Here is an 11417-nt window from a genome sequence, read left to right as displayed (position 1 = left end):
TGAGGAGCGAAACGTCTTCTGTTACAAATAAAGTCCAGTTGTTTTTGTATTGAACGTTTTTTGAATTCACATGTTCATCTGTATGAAGGTAACTGCAAGTAAATCCTCCATTTTCTGTCATAATTACATTTTATGCTGAACGGTTAAATTAAAGGCCAATGCTTAAAGCTAGGTGTACTTTGTTTTGTGTGTTTTGTATGTAGATATGTTACAATGTCTAGTTGCATAAGTTTAGTCTTTGTATGTTATGATCCTTTAAAAGTCCTATTTGTGACTGGGTTCTTCATTTACAGCCATATCACCCTGAACACGTCCGATCTCATCATCAGATCTTGGAAACTAAGAAGGGTCGAGCACAGTTAGTACTTGGATGGGAGACCACCTGGGAACACCAGGTGTTGTAAGCTTTTTCACTTCTCACAAACCACACCATGGGGTGCGTTGTTCAAGCCAGGAGCCATTGTCAGTACAGGGGGCTAAGCACCCCCAAATGTCAGATCCTAGAATCACCCCTGTCCTCGAGGATGCCTAATGAATCCTGGAGGTGTCTAGAATCAGTTTATAAAAAATGTAAATCTACTCGGATGAAGCAGTTGTGAGCTCCAGAAAGAACCGAGCTGAGGTTTTTACCTCGGACTCTAATGTTGCCATGACTGCGTGCTCTTTATCTGAATTCACTGATCTGCATTACAAAGCTGGTCACCCAAGTCTGCACGACTTCTTCTGTTCTCACAAAGTTGTAACAAGACAATTAGAAGAGAGCTGCATCCGTCACCGTTTTAATGAACCCCAAGGTGTGGTCCATTGGGGATTTACCTTTATGCCTGGCCAGGTATCTTCCAAGAACAATGATTAAACACAGGGTGACAAAGACCACCACGGCCACCACTCCTCCGATCAGGGCGTGGTCGGTGCCATGCTGGCCCACTGCGTTGGGATCTGAGGGGAGACAAAGAGAAACAAAGAGAGAAGATCAGGGTGAGGGTTAGCGAGGTGAAAGAGTGAAGCTCAAAGGAGCAGCAGACGACAGGAACAGAGAGGAGGATTTCTTCGGAGCCGTGCTCATTCCTTCCTCTCTCTTTATGCAGTCAGACAGAAAACTCTGAGCTCTCTGAAAAGAAGAAAAAGAAAAAGAAGAGAGACGGACACACCGTTGACACTAAAAAGGCAGTCATCTTGAAAAATGAATGAAAAGAGAGAATGTATGAGGTCATTGGTTAAAAAGGTGAATAATTTAGAACCACGCCCACAGCGCTGCAGGAGTCCTCAACATGCAAAGCAGGCCAGCAGAGACAGAACTGTACACGGTAAATAAATCATCACGTTGAGACTAGGCAGGGAAGAGCAGTCTGTTTTATTTCTTTTTAAAGATCTAGGTTTCTTGTTGAGAAAAATATTGAGATGTCAGAGCGGGGTAACAAGTCTCCAGTTGGAAAAGCAGTGCAGTCAAAAACAAGACAGAAATAATGTTCTAAAAGAAAAAAAAAATCTGCCTAATTTAAAAAAATCTAAAGGCTTCTCCTGTCCTTCAACAGTGAGTGAGATTCATTATTCACTTTGACTTCTTTTTCACATAGTCCAGTCTCAGGGATTTTTTTCATTTTGTATTTGATCTTTATTTTACCAGGTGGATGTTTGAGAACTACAAACGTGACCTAGACAAGAAGAAATGGGTACAATATTACATTATATCAATATATTGTACAGAAATATATAAACCATATTTCTTTGTGTATAATGTAATCTTATGTATAATGCGACCGCCCATTTTTTGCACTTTGGGGCAGCTGTGGTTGGGTGGTTAGAGCAGTTGTCCTCCAATAGGAGAGTTGGGGGTTCGATTCCACCAGCAGTCACATGCCGAAGTGATCTTGGACAAGACAACAAAACCCTCATTACCTCCGATGTGTGACCTATCTGTGCATGAATGTAATAAAGCGCTGATTGGTCTCTACAGATTCAGATTAGCTTTGTAGAATACTCTATGAATGTGTGTGTGGAGATAAATGAGGGCACAGATTGTGCTATAAAACGCTTTGAGTATCTTGATTAGATAGAAATGTGATATGTAAGTACAGTCCATTTACCATACATTTTTTTTAGCTTAAAAAGCCTAAAAAAATCTAACGTGTTACCCCTAATTTCATACAGACCTCAGGATTTTTCAGCCTTAGTAGTCTGTATACATATCAGTACAATGATAATATGACTGGTATCAGATTTTTTAAAATTTTATTTTAACAACACAAGTTGTTAACTGGCGTTTCGAATGAATGCATGTTCTTAAAGACGACTTTGCAGACAGTCAACCAGAGGGCGCCAAGAGGAAAAGCAATTACTGCAATGTCGTCCCCATGGGGAGCTCAGCTTTGTCTAGTTTAGCTTAGCATGCTTCATGTATGTCACCATTCATCTGTAAATGATTTGTGCAGTGGAAATTTACTCCTGTATATAATACGACCCCCAAATTTATGGATGCATATTGGGGTGTACATATATATAAAAAAATTTTTATTTTATTTTTTTCTGTACTTGCTCTCATGCAAGGCAGACGCCTCTTCTCCCTCTCCTGTTATTCTACTGCTTTTTTCTGCTCTCTGTCTGTGTATCAGAGCTCCTGTTACACATCTTCCAAAACTAAAACTACTCTGTTTAGCTGGACTTTCAACGCAAACGACAAAATCTTTTCAACAAAGCAACAGGGTCCCGGAGAGCCCTCATGCCCTGACTCACACGGCAGGATACATCATGGATTTGGGGAGTTTGGGAGCTGATGTGTCTTTCTGTTCTATCTCAGGAGGATGCCGAAGACAGCTATATAATTGTATTGTATTTATGATAGTAGGGTTTCTGCTCTCTGGCATCGGTGGATTTGTGTTATCGGCTATTAAGGACGGCTGTGGCAGCAGTGTAGACAATGGTAAAACTGCCAAGTCTGTGTCAGGGTTTGGTTCATGCTTTGAATATTCAAAATCAGATGATTTTGGAGATATACCGTAAGATGGAAGCAATTTGTGCAAATTGCAGGCCACCTGTGACTTCTGGGACTTGCCAGAATGTTGGATACGACCTTGGAGGAGCCTCGTAGGCAAGGACCAGTGGAATGCACACTAATCTGGCCATTTTGGATCTTGAAAGTAGCAGCAGGTCTCAAGGCTGACAAGAAAAAACAGTCTGCCAGAAAAAAAAAAATCAAAATTGTGGCTTATCAGAATCCGACTCCCTCGGTTGGCCTCGAAAACAGGCTGACTTATCAAATTCTTCCTGGGCTATGTGACAACTTGGCAAAAGCTTTTTTGTATTGAACGCTTTTTGAGCTTTGTCTATTGTAACTACCCCCCTCCCCCCCAAAAGAACTAAGAACTTCTGTGAAGGTTGTGCCAGCTGATCAACATCTTATCAGAACTATGGTCTATCTGGAAGTACTTTATGGACAAATCACTGCCTTGCTGTCAATTGCATACTGCATACATGTATGTAACATGTGTATAAGTGCTTGCTGGCAGTTTTTAAGATGTCTTAAATCATGTCTTGATAGGACAAAGTGTAAAGAGATCTTTTTTTGTAATACCACTACCCTATACTCATGGATTTTTCCCCTTTTTTATCTAAAAAATTATTCTGAAAAAGGATAAGGGGCCGCTCTCCAGTAGCAGCAGCAATGTGCACTCCACCCATCTTTCGGATGACTGTACGAACGTAATCTCACTGTGTTTCGGTACAATGATAAAAAAGCTTATTCTGATTCTGATACACACACACACACACCACTATAAGAATAAAATATGTGTGAGGTGAAGAAGTTTGCATGAAAAAGTAGGAAGTATTCTTGTAAAATGATAAATAAATGTGCCAAAGTGCATCCCAGAATAATCAGCAAGCACCACAGTTAACTACAATCTGTTGGGAGTTTGTGCTTATAATTTGTGAGAAATGTCAATGTTGTGAGTTTGAATGTGCTGTGTAAGTTGTTCCAGTTTGCTGCTACAAAGCAAAAGGCATTATGTCCAAAAATAGTAGAGAAATACGTGTCTGTTTATCTTCACTAATCTTACATCCAGCACATACAGTATATGTTGACTGTTTCTCTTCACTTATCTCCATTTTTGTGCCTGCCCATGTGTTCAAATTGAACAGCTGGCTTGCCATCGCTTCATAACTCCCCATGGCTTGAGTGGCCAGACCATCACACTTCACTGCCTCCCAGTGGACAAACACACACAGACACCAATCACACCCCCCCCCCACACACACACACACACACACACAGACGAGAGCAGCATAGCTTCATTGTGCTGCAAGTCTTCTTGCTCAGTGGAGCAGAACAAAGGAATGTTCCCCTGGCAGGAGTCAGCAGGACGATGACCAAGGCATTTAGTTACACACACCTCTCTCTGTGTGTGTAAGTGTTTAGCCATCAAAAACACACAAACACCTGTGTGTGTGTGCGCGTGTGTGTGAGAGTTTAACCATCAAACACCCTGACTGTCTGCAAGTTGTTCTTTGGATCTGCTGATACACAGCTGTTAGTGAGAATCAAAGCTCTGACTTTTTCTACAACTTGTAAGATCCTTGTATTGATTACAGAGTTGACTAGAAGTCATAATGTAGCAAACATGTCAAAAAGTTGTTCATTTTCTTGTTTAATTTGTCCAAATGCCTGCATATTCTATATACTAGGTGCACCCTAATGTTATTATTTGTGTTGTCTTATCCAAAAGTTCCAAAACTGTACAAAAGTATAAAAATGTATATAATTCATGAAATCATTCATGTGAATAACCATAGACTTTCTGTTGCCAAAGAGACAGTGGTGTACAGTAGTCCCTCGCTATTTCACGGTTCGTTTTTCGCTGACTTGCTCTATCGCGGGACATGGGCACCAGCGACCCCCATGACCCAAAATGGAATAAGCGGGTAAAGAAAATGGATGGATGGATGCTCTATCGTGGTTTTTCAAAGTAAGATTGGACAGGACACACACGACACACAATTGGCTGATTGATGGATGAGCTGCACAGTCAGCATGGATTTTTTAAATTTAAAATAAATAAATTCAAATGATTTAGCACCTGTGTGCAGCCCATAATTGGAAGAAGCCCCCTCCGGCAGCTGATCTCCGCTCTGCAGCGGAGAAGTGGGCATGTCCGAGAGAGCTGGCAGAGAGCTGATTTCATGACATGCTGTGCTCTTTTAGAGCATTTAGTGTGGGAAGGGTTTAAAACGCCTATATATATATATATATATATATATATATATATATATATATATATATTAGGGATGGGGCTGATCGGATCCAGTATCGGTACTGGCCTCCGATACCAGCATAATTTGCGTATCGGAATTTTCCGATACAACCTGCTGATATTTCCGATCCATGATGCATGTTGGCTTCAAACTATGGAATGGATTTCCTGAATGGAGGCATGTCTCATGAACCCAGAGTAATAAGACCCGTAGTTTCATAGTTTGCAGCCAGCTACAACGTGAGGGCTGAGTTAGCAGCACTGTTGCTAACAGCTAACCAACTTTTCATTGAAACATGTCCGCTGTGTGGAAGTATTTTACACTAGAAACACCACAACACAAGACAGCAACGTGCAATGTCTGCAGAGCCATAGCACCACATTAAACTGCGGTAAAGTTAGCTTTACGTTGGACATTAGAACTCCGTGGCTTCAGCAGGGCGCTACTCTTTGCTCAACCCAAAACAGCCAACTCGACCCCGGCCAGCCGCGTCCAATCTGCTCTGCTCAATCTACCCGTCTCTAAGGAGGGGCAGACTGAGCGCGGCTGACCGAAATCAGGCTGCTTGCTTGGATCAAACAAGAAGAAGACAACATCGCTGAAGCCTCGGAGCTTGAATGTTTACTGAGAAGTTGCTAAACTTCATCATAATTAATGACCAACCACTATCAGTTGTAGAAAACTAAGGATTTCACAGCTTGATACTTGCAGTCAAGATATAGTTTACCCTCCAGGAGATATTTATCAGTACAACAGTAGACAATCATAAAAAAAAAAATATGATTTGAAAATTATATATTAAAAAATAAAATAGCTACATTATAAAGTGATGTAAATAACTAAAACTTAGCAGGTGTTTGAAGGCATTTAACATTTTATTTTATTTTAATTCATTTATTCATTCATTTAAAAGAAACAAAATTAAAAAAAATCATCAAAAAGAAAACAATGAATGAAAAGAGTGCAGAAAGAAGAAAAAAAAACCTTATATCTGCCCCTTATTTAAAATATATATAAAATAACTTTAAACAATCACTTAAATTAATCACTTTAATATCCACTTTAAAGCTAGGAATAAAAAAAACATGTTTTGTGTTAGCAGAATTTAATTCTAACTTCAAAACTTATCTAACATTACTAAAAATTACCTCAAGTTGTCTTTTTGGACATGCATGCATATATTTGTACAAATTGTACTTGAGAGGAGATTATTACAGCCTCATATAAAATCAATGATGATGATGATATCCGAACAGGATCGGTATCGGCCGATATTCAGATTTAAGTATCGGGATCGGATCTGAAGTTTAAAAAAGTGGATTGGTGCATCCTTAATATATATATATATATATATATATTAGGGATATTTTACTGAATATAAATACTAAAATAAACTACTACTTACTACTTGTACTACTATTCCTACTTTGTGGTTTTTCACTTATTGTGGGGCTTCAGGGTGTGGATCCCCCGCGATAAACGAGGGACTACTGTATATGTTTCTAAAACAACACTTGTATGAACAACTTTGAATTGTTTGAGGTTTGAGCTCCTATATCTGAACTAACATCTGGAAAAGCACAGTTTGGCAGGTTGCTGGTTTGATTCATTTATGAGAGTTTCTCACAATTCTTCAAATTAAGATTGTTCTGACTGCTCTCCACTACAGGTAAGATAGCTAATCATAAGGATATTAAAAAATAAAATAATAAGTATAAAAACAGTTAAGACTGCTGATACCAGCTTCACAAAATCCCATTTAAAAAAAATCCAGTTTCATTAAAAAAGTAGATATCAATGTTAAATAAAAGAAAAATGTCATTACCTTGCAGCTCTAAAAGCCATAACTTACAGTGTGTACATTTCTTCCATGCAAGTTCCTTAAAGGAAAGCAAACAAAGAGAAAATGCTTCTGTTGTGTCTGCATCTACACAGTAATACTCACAGAGAAAAGATAAATACACAAAGTGCATGCAAAGATAAAAGGGAATCAAACCCTGATGGACAAAAAGACATCAAATTAATTTGATCCTGGAGGAAAAGGAAATAAGATAAAGTGGAGGGATCTTGCCTAAAGGGTTATATATTTTTATGATTCACAAACACAGGCACTTATATGCTTCTCTGTATGTTGAGCGGGACAGAACAAACTCTTTAATGTTTATACCACCCTCCTTGTTGCTGGACTGTGAGTTAGGATGGTTTAATAAATTCATAGTGGTTGGTTTTCTGTGAGCTACTGTTAGGTCAAATAGGACCAGACATATTTTTCTTAAATTGTCCTGATAATTCCTCATAGAGTCTGATGGGATGCTAGGCTTAATGTGTGTGATGGCTTTAAATTGAAAAAAGCAAATTTTGTAGCAACATTCAGCCATCTATCACCTTAAAAAAGTTATTAGTTGATCTTCAGCTCTCACTGGAGTTGTTCACAGCCGCGTGTGAACCGGCTGGAATGAGAATCAGCACCTCCAAATCTGAGGCCATGGTCCTCTTTTGGATAAGGGTGGATTGCGCTCTTCAGGTCGAGGGTGAGGTTCTGCCTCAAGTGGAGGAGTTTAATTATCTTGGGGTTTTGTTCATGAGTGAGGGAAGAACGGAGCATGAAACTGACAGACAGACTGATGCAGCATCTGCAGTATTGTGGACTCTGTGCTGGTCTGTTGTGATGAAGAGAGAGCTGAACTGTAAGGCAAAGCTCTCCGTTTACTGGTCGGTCTACGTTCCTACCCTCACCTATGGTCACGAACTCTGGGTAGTGACCAATAGAATGAGATTGCAGATACAGGCAGTTGAAATTTTTCCTCTGCAGGGTAGCTGGACTCTCCTTTAGAGCTAGGGTGAGAAGTCCAGTTATCCAGGAGAGACTCGGGGTAGAACCGCTGCTCCTCCACATTGAAAGGAGCCAGTTGAGGTGGTTCAGGCATCTGGTAAGGATGCTCCCTGAGTGCCTCCCTAGGTTGGTGCTTTGGGCATGTCTGACTGGGACGAGACCCCAGGGGAGATCCATGACAAGCTGGAGAGACTACATCTCTCAGTTGGCCTGAGAACACTTTGGAGTCTTCTCAGAAGAGCTGGAAGAGGTGGCTGTGGAAAGAGATATCTGGGCCTCCCTGCTCAAGCTGCTGCCCCCGAGACCTGACTTTGGAACAAGCGCAAGATAATGGCTGGGTAAATGGATCGATGGATGAATGGGTGGATGGATGGAAAAATGGATGTATGGATATTAGTTAGTCTTCCCTCCATGGAATGTGAAATGTAGAACTCAACAACACATGGGGTGTCTGGTAGCATGTGACCATGCTATAAAATTGCAGCTGTTTGGCTACTATTAACCAAAAAAAAATCATGTCTGCAATGAAAAAAAAAATACTTCACTGCTACAATTGAGAAATCCCATTCATGTACTCTAAAGTTATTGAAAATTATAGCTAAACTGGATAAATCATGGTGTATATCCATGGCCAAGGGCATAAATTTGTTCCACAAGATCTAAATACAACGCTACATACAATGATAACTGAGAACAAACCATGCAGAGTAGCATCAACTTGGAGAAAGCAGGGAGGAAGAATCCTCCAAAGGGTATTCTCAGTGGCAGGGTAAGCTCAGGAGAGCAGAACCACAGAGGGCTGAGACTGAACAATACTAAAGAAGCAAAAATACATCATACAATAACAATGCCCCATGGCTACAGGATCCACCACAACTATCTCCCAGAACAGGACAAGAACCAGTCCAACATAGTGGCCAACATCTAAGGAAGTCCCCTTTATGAAATGTTGGGCAGCACCAGGGCTTGGCATGATTTGATCCCTTTTGGATAAAGACACTAACTGCTTTCTATGAATGCCTTTCTACAAGTGTTTCTAATGATGGGACTCATGCACAGTGGTTCAACCATTGACAGACAATCCTGATTCTGAAAGAGGCAATGCCATCAACTACTGGCCAGTCATCTGTTTCTCTAACAGCTGAAACACCTTTCCACTACTTAAAATCATCAGAGATGAATACTGGAAGCACATGGCTCAAAAGGGAATTGGCAGCAGTATCTTTGAAGTAATGGTAAATGGACTGTACTTATATAGCGCCTTTCTACCTTATTTCAAGATACTCAAAGCGCTTTACACTACAATCTGTGCTTCATTTACCCATTCATACAGCACTCTACTAGATCTCTACAAAGCTAATTGAACAAATCATTCTAATAATCATTCTAATTCTAATCAGTGCTTTATCACATTCATACACTGATGGGACACACATCAGAGGCTATGAGGGGTTCAGTGTCTTGCCCAGGGACACTTCGGCATGTGACTGCTGATGGATTCGAACCTCCAACTCTCGCATTGGAGGACGACTGCTCTAACCATTCAGCCACAGCCGCCCAAGTGGTCAACACAACAGAACAGTCCTTTCAGACTGTAAGTTTATACTAATGAATCTGTGCCCTGCACAGGCCAACAACAAGAAAGTCTGTGACCTGAAGCTTCACACAACCATGATCCTGGACCTCTTATAATTCATTCAACCTTTATTTATACAGGTAAATCCCATTGAGCCATGCCACAACGTAAACAGAACACTAAGAGCCTTTGTCCAGAACTCATTGAAAACATGGATGATGGCTCTAGTGACTAATTTAAATCCATTTGCATAAGTTACCATCATGAGGATGTCTTTATCTGCATTACTGTTTTGTACAGGCATGAACTCCATCAGCTATGTGACTTCTTGTTATTTGGACGATGCCAAATATGAGTGAGACAGTGACTTGCTCAGTAAAGAGCAGCAATGTTAGAATATCACTTGGATGGGATATTTGTGAGCAGACGGGCTCCAAGAGAGGCAAAGTGACCACACAGATGTTCAGTAGGACTACAAATAACTTGGAACACCGCAGGCAAATGGCAGATAAACCAGCAGAACAGTACAAACAAAGTCGGAGCCATCAACACGTGCTCTGTGGGTTTCCAAATATCCTGCTGTTTTCACAGCCTGGAGAAAGAATTTAAGACATTAAACAGTTTCATGGGCTTTAAAATGTACCATTCTTCGCAGTGCCTTTCATCTAAAGATGTTTTTACCAATCAGAGCTGACCAAACAGTAATTTATCATATTAGAATGTTTAACAGAGAACACGTCTCTGCCATTCTATCTTTGGCTTTATGTTGATTTAATATTAGAATTCATCACCACAGGCACTCTTTCTTTTTTTGGCTGGTCCTTTTTTCCATTCTTCCTTTTAGAAGGAGCTCTGTGAGGCCATGGATTCAGATGTTTAAATCAATGAAGCAGCAGTTAGCCAAAGCAGAAACTTAAAAAGCAGCAGTGTCTTTGTGTTTGTGCTGTGGCTCAAAGTATCTTTGACTGTGTCTTCAAGCACTTTGCTATTTAGGAAAAGTCTGTGAGTTTGCTGTAGTGAATACAAAACTTGTTATATATTTAATGCATGGAACAGATGTAATTTAGCTGCAATAGTATGAACGTAAAGTGTTTTCCTAGCATGCACACTGAAACCCAGCAGGATTTAGTTGGTGCTCAGACAACCTAAAGGGCACATTTCTCTCTGTTGCTTGTAGAAATCTATTTACTATCCATTACACCAAGGTCCTTGTAACTCACCATACAGACTTCTGGGTTTACAACTAGCTTTTTAAAGTCAGTGGTCCAGGCTTACACTTCTCCCAGGAACACTGTGTGGTTCATTCGCTCATAGAAGAGGTCTGCTCCTCTCTACACTCAAGGATACCCACTCTTATGAAATCCTCCTGGGACTGTTCTTTCTTCACAAAACACCCGCAGCATCGCAACACTCCTGACTCTGTAACTTTGCTGCAAACCAGTTCAGCCAATAAAGATTTGTTACTTGATGCTTTAGTTCACTGTGGGTGAAACCTGCACATTCTTCCTGACCTGGAAACAATTCTGAATACTATTATTTGTTAAACAACAGCATGTTATGAATAAAATTAGCATCTATCTATCTATCTATCTATCTATCTATCTATCTATCTATCTATCTATCTATCTATCTATCTATCTATCTATCTATCTATCTATCTATCTATCTATCTATCATCTATCTATCTATCTATCTATCTATCTATCTATCTATCTATCTATCTATCTATCTATCTATCTATCTATCTATCTATCTATCTAG

The 11417-nt window shown here is 40.0% G+C and overlaps 1 protein-coding gene and 1 pseudogene across 1 annotated transcript in view; one reads left to right on the top strand and one right to left on the bottom strand.

Annotated features, from left to right (window-relative positions):
* LOC119420889 (cell adhesion molecule 2) overlaps window positions 1-11417 on the bottom strand; it is a 79693-nt gene that overhangs the window by 5724 nt on the left and 62552 nt on the right. Inside the window, exon 5 of the mRNA XM_037688310.1 lies at window positions 817-939. Coding sequence (XP_037544238.1) covers window positions 817-939 — 123 coding nt within the window. The remainder of the gene's footprint in view (window positions 1-816; window positions 940-11417) is intronic.
* On the top strand, window positions 286-407 carry LOC119420903 (annotated as a pseudogene).

This window comes from Nematolebias whitei, chromosome 14 (genome assembly GCF_014905685.2).
Source record: "Nematolebias whitei isolate Nwh7 chromosome 14, NemWhi1, whole genome shotgun sequence".
NCBI lineage: Eukaryota > Metazoa > Chordata > Actinopteri > Cyprinodontiformes > Rivulidae > Nematolebias > Nematolebias whitei.
This window is presented reverse-complemented; position numbering and strand designations above follow the sequence as displayed.